Below are 12,203 nucleotides of genomic sequence, written 5' to 3' on the forward strand. Positions count from 1 at the left end.
CATGGAGTTTGGATTAAAACTCCTCTGAATAAAGGGACCTTTTAGTTGGGAATTAAATGTAATGAATTGCATGACCTCATTGGCGGCAGCCTGTTTTTATAAGCGTGTGTATACACAGTTGAATTTATGAATGTGTAGATTTAATGGCAGATATTCACAATAGAGGTATGAAAGCATGTGTGGGGTACACACATGATTCATACCAGAGGTCTCGCACCCGCACGGCGCTTATAAATCTGCTTCCCACTTTGGCCACACTCTCCTTTTTCACAGCTACTCTATATCCTAAACAGCCATAGAGGCGTAACATGGCACTGCTTGTTTCCTTCCAGCTAACCCCCTAGCTTTTAGACACAGGCTCATTTTACGCGTGGCGACGCCTCAGCGACTGTGGCCACTTTTCCTCAGTCCTTGTGCCCTTTCGTGTGCCCGTTTAGCTTTGATTTCCTCTCGCGCTTAAAGTCGAGATGAATTTATTCAAGTGTTACCCGGGACAATCAGAGCCATGTGTTTTTGTGAGGATGTGGTCTAGAGACAGGGGTTATGTGGGATTTGGACTTGGAGCGCTCAATTGGGGTAAAGTCAGATACTGTAACACCAGGGTGTAAAGTGAATGGCTGTTATTACTGAGCCGTGACTGGAGAATATCATGGGGGATTGGTTTCAAAGGTGTAAAATAGGGGTGAAAGGCTCGCCATTAGGACAGAGGTTGAATTGTAAAATTTGTGTAGAGGTGTGCGTGTGTAATTCAGTTTGTGTTATGCGAGTGTGTATGAACAAATTTATGCTAATTTTATTGTCTTGAATGTTTCTATAATGCACCGTACTCACTGCAGACAATCTTTCTCTCTTTATCCCTGTAGATCCAAGGTTCATCAGCGTACACTTGATCCCAGAGAGCGACAATCCTGAAGACGATAAAATCTTCCTGTTTTTCAAAGAGAACGCCATGGACGGAGAGCACACGGGCAAGGCTACCATCGCCAGGATAGGACAACTGTGTAAGGTAACAACACACACAAACAAAGTCAAAGTCTCTTAAGCGATGGAAATGTGTAGTGAATCAAATAAATCTATGTTCTCTTACAGAAATACTTTAACCGTGTGTTGGTGTTTGCAGATAATGGGTTGATGTTAAGTGTGTTTGTCATGCAGAATGACATGGGAGGTCACAGGAGTCTGGTGAACAAGTGGACCACTTTCCTCAAGGCCCGGCTAATGTGTTCAGTCCCCGGGGTCAACGGCATTGATACACACTTTGATGAGCTACGTAAGTGTGCATTCTTTATTCACACCTGTTTGTACAGTACATGAAGAAAAGATGACCTCACACACTCAGATCCTCTTCAAAATGCTGTTAAAAACCTTCACCTTCACCCAGTCTTGTTTTGTATTTTCAGAGGACGTGTTTCTCATGAACTCCAAGGACCCAAAGAATCCAGTTATCTATGCTGTATTCACCACATCCAGGTAAACTCTACTCCAGATCTTTTCATGATGACCCCCGAAATGTGCTTGCAAGGGCTCAGATTCTCAAATAGTGTGCAGAATGTTGACTATGACAGACGCCGGTAGTATCATATTTGTTTTGCTGATTTGTTGCTAGGAGATCAGAAGGAGCTGATATTTATTCAACGGGCAACTGTCCTGGACAAGTTATTTCCTCTGTATTTGAAAAACACACATGCTTCATATTTCCTTTCAAGGATTCTTTCTTTTCACATCCTTTATTCCATCCCTTTATCTGTAATTTCCTAACCATTTTAAATGACACGGCAGGATGCGAGCGACCAAGCATGCCTCAGTTAAATTCCCAGACGGCGCTCCCCGTCCCATAATCCACTTACAGGTGTCTTATGGTTGCTTTCCCCTCATACAATACCCCTCCCCATGTCTCGCCTCTCCGATTGGAGATTGCTTTTAGCCGATTCCCCGTTACCCGCTACCTGTCCCTTTTTTCATTGAAACCTTGGCAGAGGCTTGTAGGGAAATCAGATTATGGAACAGGAGGGAGTGAGAGAAACACGATATTCACTCAGCAGGAACGCACGTCTCTCCCCTGGCCGCCGCCCCAGTCTTGAATAGGGTTTTCAGAGGCCGGGTGTGGTTCTATTGAAGCATGCGGAGAGGTGAAGGCAAGGGGGAAGCCAGATAAGTGAGTTGAAATGGCACAGATGGTGGCACTTATCATGATGATGATGAATTTGCATTTGGGAATGAGGAGGGGGGTATTTTTGTGTCCAGTAGAGTCTGTGAACTGCTTTGAGAGGAGGACAAACACTTCACCATCAATCACCACTAATGATAAGACAGGTTGAATGGAACGGCGGTGCAAGCTAACGCATACTGACAGGTGCCTCGCATCGCTAGGCCCGTATGGCTTTTCTCAACTCTCTGGAATTTATTCAAACCAAAAGGTCGGTGCGCGGCGGTGGGCGTACACCTACGTACCCCACATGTGTGCCAGCACGCACACACATGCACACAAATTCAATTATGGGGCATTGAGGAATTAGAGTGGTTTAATTGGTTTTCTAAGTGGCCGGTTTTCAGAGATGAATAGAGCAGAGATTCAGAGGGACCGGCTTTTAATATCACTGCTTAATGAGGCACAAAGAAGCTGCCACTGACAGATCAATGTTTGATTGTGCCCCTATTTGTGTGTATGTGTGTGTGTGTGTGCACTTTTGTGAGGTTGACTGAATTTGTGTGCCTCTCTCTCAAATTGTGTGTATCTGCACAAACACATGTTCGCCCTTCTTCTTAAGCATAGATATTGGAGAGTCTTTTTTTTGCCCCTGGAGTTAATTGAATTTCTCTGTAATTAACATTTTCAAATGCTAATCCATTCATCTTCCATGCTTTGGTGAGTACTGTCGGCTGTGTGTATGCCACCCACATCCCTAATTAGTCTGATACAACTTCCCATTGCAGTCAGCAAGACAAAGGACGTCCTGAATCTCGCTGAAGCATTTGGTTCCTGCAAATGCAAGAAACTGCTGCCCAAATGAAAATGTGCCATCTGTTAAAAGTGACACAAAGTTGATGGATGAACTTTTGAACATCCCACATATAAGCAGATAATTATGTATGAAATTTTTAAATAGATCTTGTCACATGTGGTCAGGGATTAATGGACTTGATGGTTCTCAGAGATTTAAACAGTCAGCTTACTCTGTTACAATCTCCACATGAATATTTTAGAAACTCTTGTAGAATAAAAATATCTTGGAATATTCTTAGGGAACTCCCAAATTCTCTACTTTCATGAGTCACAGTACAAATTGCTGTCTGCTGGATGACCTGGGACAGAGCATAAATTGAAATAAAAAACCCACATCATTCCCGTTTTCTTTGCATGATTGATTGACCTTTCCTGGTTCGGACCCTGTCTGGCTAGCGAAAGCAAAATCCACCCATCTGGCTCAACTAACCGCTCACAAAACATTGGAGGGGATTTCAAACATGCTCTGAACCAGGTCTCCTGTTTTGTTGGTGATGTGCCCAAATTCCTGTCTGTTCTCAAGAGGCTGAAAGCAATCAGAGAGAAGTTCCAATCTGTCATTCCCATACTTAGGTAATAACAACCTTGCTCCCCTCTGTCTTTGTGCGATGAAAGGTCATTTTGTTGTCTTTCTGCAGTTTTTCACAAGCTCCTAATCCCTGTCTTGTGACCGATTATTTATGAATCCCTTTTGTTTGTCTTTGTCATCTTTTTTTATTTCGCCACCTTTACACTCCCTCCTTCTCTCCTTAAACTCTCTTTTTCATCTGCCCTTCCCTATTTCTGTCTGTTCAATACTTCCTCTGCTTTTTCCCCCACAGTAACATCTTTAAAGGCTCGGCAGTGTGTATGTACAACATGGCAGACATCAGGAGGGTTTTCCTGGGTCCCTATGCCCACAGAGATGGACCCAACTACCAGTGGGTCCCCTTCCAAGGGAGGGTGCCCTACCCACGCCCTGGAACTGTAAGTCCAAACATAATCAGTTTTCCATAAATGCATTACATTTGCAAGCAATATGAATAATAGTAATACTGCTTCACCTTCTTAAATTTGTGTTTTCTGTAAGAGGTTCTTAAAGTTTTTAAAAAAAATCTCAACCTGCCTCTTTGGTCTCCTCCTTAGTGCCCCAGTAAGACATTTGGAGGCTTCGACTCCACCAAGGACCTTCCAGATGATGTCATCACTTTTGCCAGGGGTCACCCAGCCATGTACAACCCAGTGCACCCAATAGGGGGGCGTCCCATCATGGTGCGGACAGATGTGGACTACCAGTTTTCCCAGCTTGTGGTGGACAGAGTAGAGGCAGAGGATGGACAGTACGACGTCATGTTCATTGGCACAGGTACACACAGTTTGTCTTTGTTGTGTCCTTCTTAGAAGTACAGTTTAGACAAATTATTGAGATCAGTCACACTCAAAGTTTGGCTGAAAAATAGCCAGGTTTATTTCTTTTTAAACTGACTTTAACCTGGATTGTACTGTATGTCTCTATGCACTTAAAAGTTGTTTGAGGCCCTTTTGCTATGAGCACAGTTCAGAAATGTGAAGAGAAAAATGGGGAAAAAATGAGCTTTGATAAAACATCGCAATCCAACTTTAACTCAATTATTAGCCTGAAAGAAATTTTGTTTGCAGACAGGCTCTTCATGAGTTTTGTGTTTTATTCAAAATAAACAATAATCATTTTGTTTGTTCGTTTTAAACTAAACACAGAATATTTTTTTTCTTTGGAAGTTTTATTATTAGTCCTGAAGAATGATATTACGATATCTGATGGAAATTTTGTAAACATTACAATGGTAAAAAAAAGAACCTTTTACTGCAGCAACCAAACTGTATATTGAAAAGCTGAAATAATAAAACATAGAGAATAATCTTCATTTCTTCATGCTATAAATAAAGCAAGTGTACATATTTAAACAGGGACAGGGACAGAATATGTTTATATGAGAATATACACATACTGTATCTGGATATCTGTTGTCTTGCAGACATGGGCACAGTGCTGAAGGTGGTGACGATCCCCAGAGAAAGCTGGCATGACCTGGAAGAAGTGGTGCTGGAAGAAATGACTGTCTTTAGGGTATGGCATGAGAATAAATTATGAAGCTGACATCCTCCTTGTATCAAACTGAGATCTACAGTCTGAAAATAGACATAACGTGGTATTAAACAGGCTGTATTTGTTTTACGCAGGAGCCTACTCCCATTACTGCAATGGAGCTGTCAACCAAGCAGGTAAAGACTTTTTTTCACACATTATAATTTATCCAGAAGTTATTGACAAGTCCAAGAAAAACAAAAGAGTGAGAACTTCTGGGCCTTTAAATAAACACTGATATCCAGAAGCAAAGACATCTAATGTGCCTACTGAGAACCAAACCCGCAACCACCTTCTTTTTACAAGAACCTTTCCAACTGAACCACAGGAACATTCAATTTACGTCCCTTGTTGTTTCTTTGGCTCCCACAGCAACAGCTGTACCTTGGCTCTGCCCTGGGTGTATCGCAGATGTCTTTACACCGTTGTGAGGTGTATGGGAAAGCTTGTGCTGAGTGCTGCCTGGCCAGAGACCCTTATTGCGCATGGGACGGCAGCGAGTGCTCGAGATACTTTCCTACCGCCAAGAGGTAGGAGCACGCACACACTAAACTAAAGCTCCTCTTTATTTATCCTCAGAGGGTTTGCTGAGCCTGCGTGTTCCCTTTTAGCAACATCCTGCTATTGTATTATTGTCGTCATGCCTGGGAGTTATCAGTACACCTGCATTCTGCTGTTGCTGTTGGCTTCATAGCAACTGGCTTTAAATGTTTTGCTTAAGGGTATTTCAATATACACACAAGCTTGTTTCTCCAACCTCAGACCTCCATAGGCCTATTACCATGTGCTACAAATCCAAGAAATTTTCACTGATATACAATACATGCCAAACTTCTAAACATGGAAGTAATCTGGAGTAGGAATAATACACAGGCACAAAATACAGTAATTAAATACTCGTACACACACGGATTTACGAATGCATTCCAAGAAGTACAATCCAGCAACCTGGGTTATAGCTTCTGCCAGTAACAGTTGTTCTGAGTTGTCACCCTACAGCTAAGATGCACACAGACATAAAAAGAGACATGTGAATGAATATACATCTACTCATGCACACACACACTAAATTATAGCCAACAGGAGCTGTCTGACCACTTCACCCTGCAGCCAGGAGGTATGAACATACACACCCTCAAATTACCCTCTGCTGTATCCAGAGGGATTAGGCTGACCACTACAGCCCTCACACACACACAAAGACACACACACACAAAAAGAAACACACACCCCTTCATCTCATTCATCCAGAACTTCTCACACCAGCAGAAGTAGGCCAGTGGGTATACTCCAGCTTGGCAGGTTTACAGAGGAGGTGGCACACCCCGTGGTTAAGGCCAGGACCGGCTCCTCTCAGCTCTCCTCTACACTCCAAATATTTTCCCTCCCGCACTCTCTCCCAGAATGAGAACCAGACACCCGGTCCGCACGTGCTTAGACGGCCAAAAAGACAGGAATGTTAGCCAGGAAATGCTTAGAGGAGGGACCTGTGTGAGAAAGACACAGAAAAGTGTCCAAATATGTATGACATACAGAAGTAATGGAGGGAAGATGGATGAGCAGGATTCACACACACATACTGACGATTTCATTCCATCTGTTTCTTTTTGTGCCTCGAACTTTTTTCCTCTTATTTTCCTTCTTTCAGCTCTCCCCTCACCTTTGGCTTACCCCACCTCTCTCTGCTTTGATTTTTTACAACGCCTGTCAAAGATTTTAAATGTGACCATGACAACTAGGAACAAGGGAGACACATTTGCAGTTAGTCAGTAAAGCCAGCCTATGAAAAACGCCTCGCCGTCATAGTAAAGAGGCTGAATGACAGAGTGGACTTTCATATCGAGAGGACAAAGAGTGGGGCTGCTTTTACAAGGCTTTTCAAGGGCGAAACAATACTGTATGTGTTTCATAATAACGGCTCATCAGAAAGCAATGAAGCACGCACTGTTTCATTGCTCTGCAGGTTTATGTTTCCTATATTCTGCCAGGATTTGGTTGTTTTTTTTCTTCATCCATGTGATTTAACAGTGGAGTGAAGGTTGAATAAATACACCTTTTCTGGGCTGAATGTGGAATAGCATTGGGTAACATTGCCCCCTAGTGGTTGAAATTAAACAGTAGAGTGAACAGAACATGTGACAAGTGCTTCTCTGGTGTATTTTGTAGAACGTGTGTTGCTTAAAATGCCAGCACACGCAGGTATGTGTTCATGAGTGCCATTAAATGTCAATTAAATGTCATTACAACACTCTGGTTTCTTCCCAGGCGAACCAGACGACAGGACATCAGAAACGGAGACCCTCTCTCCCAGTGCTCAGACCTTCAGCATCATGGTACGTTGTTGACTTCACTCAAACACACATTCTTTCTCTCTCCATCTCCTCTTCTTTGCCACACACTTCTCATACCTTTGTCTGCCTGTGTTTGGATTTGAGCAGACGACATGGACGGCTTAGGAGCCAGCGTGGAAGACAGGAGTGTGTATGGTGTGGAGAACAGCAGTATGTTTCTGGAGTGCAGCCCCAAGTCTCAGAGAGCGCTCATCTACTGGCAGCTGCAAAAGCCCAACGACGATCGCAAGCATGAGGTGTGTATTTCATACATATGCATGTGTTTTTTTCCATTATTTTTTGTTATTTTGCATAATGTAAGTTCAGTGTACAGAAGAGTACAACTGCTTCCTAACTCAGTCACCTTTCACTAAGTTAATGAGAAACAGCTGGATGATTATAAATCAGACATATATGCTATTGCATCTGTTTCAAACTTATTAAATTACTGCAGACAAAACATCATCTTTCTGCCAAGGGCCACATCTTTTCTCCTCTGTGTTATCTTGCAGTGACCTGTGGCCCTTTTAACCTTTAACCTTAGTGACCTAGAAAGGGTTGAAATCATGAAGTGTGAATGTTTAGATTGACTTTTGACCCTATGACGTAACAGAGTTTCTACTGTGGCTATACTTGTCTAACTGGGTGTTCAGGATGTGTTTTAGTGAGACCGTGAGATGATGAAATACAATCCAGGAAGTGCAGTTTTATTAACAGATCCATGAGTTTGAAGGCTTATCAGATACAAAAACACTGCACACTATGAGGAAAGATTCTACTGCTGTGGCAAGTTATCACAGAGGCAGTTATTTTACCCTTAGGTAAACAACAGACATACAGTGTTATGGATACAAAATAATCTAACAAGAATGTGCACTTTGCACGTTTTTTGTGTTGACACACCTTCTGCATCAGTGCAGTGGTTTCTTTCAAATGAATGATGTTGCTGTTTTTCATGCAGTGCTGTTATCTGTCTAAACATGGCCGTGGTTTGCACTGAACCTTTGGCTAAATCCAGATCTCAGTCCTGTGTGATTTAAATCCTGGAAGACATGAATTGTGGCATTGGACAGCTCTGCTAGTCTACTAGTCTTTTTCAAATTTCACACTCTATTTATTTGTCTTTCTCCCTGTGTCTTTTTCAGATCAAGCTAGATGACAGGGTGCTTCGTACAGAGCAGGGCCTGCTGATTCGCAGTCTAACCCAGACTGACACAGGTGTCTACCACTGCCAGGCTGTGGAACACGGCTTTATCCAGCCCTTGCTGCGTCTCAACCTCCAGGTCATCCCCGCGCAGAAACTGGGAGACATCCTTCCTGGACTGCCCGGTGTAGGAAGTGGGGCAGGTCACTCGGCCAAACACAGGCTGTGGTACCGAGATTTCCTGTCTCTCCTGGACCACCCGGACCTGAACAGCGTGGAGGAGTTTTGCGATCGAGTTTGGAAGAAAGAGCGCAAGCAGAAGAGGGTGAAGACACCCAACAACAATGGTCAGGGTAAACCTGACAGCACCGGCGTTCCCCACTCTGCATTACAGCCAAAAGCTTTGGCTCCAAATGCTCAAAAGCAGCAAGCCAGCCCACCACAGAGCAGGCAATGGCTCCAAGCTGGAGCTCCAACAGTGGAAGGGCCAGCAAGGAGCCAGACTACCCAGAGAGGTCAGCAAAACATGGGTATGTTAAGCGGCCAGGCACCTAAGAACAACCAGAAGACACAAAATGGCCAGAAGGGGCAGGGCAGCCTGGCTGGTTCTCAGGTTGCTGGGGGGTCTCGGGCGGGAAGCCAGCACACGGCGAAGTGGAGACGGATGCAGGAAAATAAGAAGGGACGCAACAGGAGGACCCATGAGCTTCAAAGACCCCCACGTAGCGTTTGAGAGAGAGAAAAAAAAACAAAACTAAGCACAGAGATGCACACATGCAACCAGATCTACACACACAAGCACCAACTCATGCATCCACACACGTACACGCAAACACATTCTATAGATTGTGTATCCAATGTATTGATTCAGTGACCTCTCCATAACAGCAGCAAGAACCCATAAAAAAAAACAAGCAAACACACTCGTAGGTAGAAATACATGAAGTGCACACATATAATAACAATAAATCTCCCATTCAAAGACATATACACAAATGCACATGACCTGTGAAGAGGACAAAGATGAGAGGAGGACTGAAAAACTGGAATGCATACTGTAAATGTGTGAGGATACGGCTGGTTGCCTGGGATACTGCCTGGCAGACACTTCAGCCTCCTGTACATAAGCTACTAAAATAAGACTGGGACAAAAAACATTTAGCAAGGTGTTCATTGGTAAGCAGACGGACTTAGATGCTAAGAGGACAATTTCTGGAGACATTAATAGATACATGGACATTTATGGAAGCAGAAATATGCATTCGCTGCAACCTGCCCTCTTTGACCTGAGCATGTGAACTCCAACATAGTGTACATGGAACGGATTAAAAACTCTCATTTTAAAGAACTGTTTGAGGAGAAAAGAGCCTTCCATCTAGCAACAACAGCACCCTTAAAGGAGGAAAGGAAAGGGTTGCAATCCACCAAGGAATACTTGCACCGGTGTTGTTTAAAAGACACATAGAAGCATTGTTACATGCAAAACTGCAAAGTCATGCCATGGTGCAGAGAAAGTGCAACATCATAACCCTCTCCACCTGAGGCTGGGAAAAGCATTGTGCATGTTGTTGTCAATCAATGTTTTAATAAGCTAGTTATTTTATGGAATCCTAGAGGCTTTTTTTACACCCTACCTAAACAATGTTACATTTTTCTTTTATATTTACTTTCTTTTCCAAACCAGTGCTCCTATTATGGGGCAAAAAAATACAAACAACATAGTAGTCTCATTGTTCATTATCCCTTCTCCACCCGAGGATTCTGTGTAAGTTATTATGTTGTTGCTTTTTCTGGGATTTATAGAGTATGGGCACGAATTCCAGTTGTAGGCTATGATAAACTCAGTCTGAAATAGACTGCCACTTGTTTTGTGTACATATATACAACAAACTTAACTCTCTGTGTATATACAGTACATATACAGTACAAGAACACCACTTGATTATTATTTATTGCTCATTGTTTTGTGAAAGGGTTGCATTTATTTTTGATATTATGGTATTTTTGGCTCATCAATATATTGGAGAAACAACGGCAACAGCAACTAAGAAAACTTTGATGGACCAACTGACTGAAATTGTGTCAAGGAATCCCTTTTTGGGGATATAAGGGATGATAATGTAGTTTAGGAGCACGAGTACAGGGGTTTGTGTCATTAACCAAATTTTTTTGACAGAGATCCCACCAACGATAAGCACAATTTTGTCTCTTTTGCCTTTCATAACAAATAATTTCAGTGCTTTTTCCTTTCTCCCACATCCATCCAACATGTCTTTTATTCGTCCAGTAGCCATTATGTGTAAGATAATTCCCCAAACTGAAAAACATTAGCTGTGAATCTCTGTAAGAAATAGTGGAGAAAAATGTTAAATCTAGTCTGAGGAGAAGACATGTTATACTGCATGTGAATGCTACCTACAGTAAGTGCATCTTTTTTATTGTCTCTTTAAGTGTTTTGTGTGAGAGGTAAAGTTCCCTTAAATCAAGGTGTGAATTACTTTTGTCCTTTTGCCAAAACGGTGATAATAACAACTCATGATACTCTGGCCAAGCTGTTTGAGCTCCGAGCTCCTTGATCTTTGATTCAACGATGGTACCCCCTGTCTCCCCCTGTCCCTTTAATACATGACAAGAGTAATGTGTCATTGCAATAAATTAGAGCAGATAGAGTTCTGTACCAAAACTCAAAAGTTTGGTGTGTCCCTAATTCGGGTCTCTCCCTCAGAGTTAGAAATGTGAGAGAGCTGAAAGTTACCGCTGCTGTAACACAGTTCTTTCTGGCATGCATTCAGTTGTCTAAATAAACATCTCCGTTACAAAAGTGTCCCTTTGTTCTCATTTCAATGAAAATCTTCAGGCACACAGTGTACCCAGACTTACTTTGACTAATGTGCTTCTGCTTCTGACAATTTTATGCTTTCTAGACTCATGATACAGCTACACATAAAATCTGAAAGGAAAAAACACTTTCTGTACAGTATTTATGGATTTTATGAATAATAAACCATGTTCACCATCTTAATTTAGCATATTAGCATTCTAACATTTGCTAATTACCACTAAACACAAAGTACAGTTGATACTGATCACTATTATTTCCGCGGTCCATAAACCGCGGAAATAATCCATTAAAAATACTAATTTATTTAAATCCATTAATTATCCCCTTAAAACCTATTAATAAATACCTTAATTCCATCATTATTTATGGATAAATGGAATTTTAAGGTGAAAAAAATTAAGGGATTCAGTTTCATAGTGAATGGGAATGTCATCTTTTTGTAGTAGTAGTAGTAATAAAAAGGTATTTGACAATAGAAATTTTGACCTGATGATGATGCTATTTGAAAAAATAAGGGCTAAAGTAATTACAATTCATCCTGAGGTAGACATGAATGTTTGTTCCAGATTTCATGGCAATTCAATATTTGTTGAGATATTTCGGTCTGGACCAAAGTGGATATTGCCATCCCTCGAGCCATGTCACTAGCATGACTAAAAACATATTTTCTCGCTACCCCTTGTGGTTTTAGTGATGCAGATAGGTTTCTAAGATAGGCTATCCATCTCTTATGTCTGCTGTCACAACAATACAATGACATTGAAGCTGGTTTTGTTTGC

General features: G+C 42.0%; 1 protein-coding gene across 5 annotated transcripts in view; it reads left to right on the forward strand.

The window, feature by feature from the left end:
- LOC121891214 (semaphorin-3A-like) overlaps positions 1-11,398 on the forward strand; it is a 73,349-nt gene extending 61,951 nt beyond the window's left edge. For all 5 annotated transcript variants that reach the window (XM_042404027.1, XM_042404026.1, XM_042404024.1 and 2 more), the window contains 11 exons: positions 864-1,006; positions 1,156-1,270; positions 1,401-1,470; positions 3,826-3,970; positions 4,130-4,349; positions 4,999-5,090; positions 5,204-5,245; positions 5,481-5,638; positions 7,374-7,441; positions 7,547-7,695; positions 8,584-11,398. In XM_042404027.1, the coding sequence (XP_042259961.1) occupies positions 864-1,006; positions 1,156-1,270; positions 1,401-1,470; positions 3,826-3,970; positions 4,130-4,349; positions 4,999-5,090; positions 5,204-5,245; positions 5,481-5,638; positions 7,374-7,441; positions 7,547-7,695; positions 8,584-9,315 (1,934 nt within the window). In that variant the 3' untranslated portion in view covers positions 9,316-11,398. The remainder of the gene's footprint in view (positions 1-863; positions 1,007-1,155; positions 1,271-1,400; positions 1,471-3,825; positions 3,971-4,129; positions 4,350-4,998; positions 5,091-5,203; positions 5,246-5,480; positions 5,639-7,373; positions 7,442-7,546; positions 7,696-8,583) is intronic.
- The last annotated feature ends 805 nt before the right edge of the window (positions 11,399-12,203 follow it).

The sequence above is a fragment of the Thunnus maccoyii genome, chromosome 23, assembly GCF_910596095.1.
Source record: "Thunnus maccoyii chromosome 23, fThuMac1.1, whole genome shotgun sequence".
Lineage (NCBI taxonomy): Eukaryota > Metazoa > Chordata > Actinopteri > Scombriformes > Scombridae > Thunnus > Thunnus maccoyii.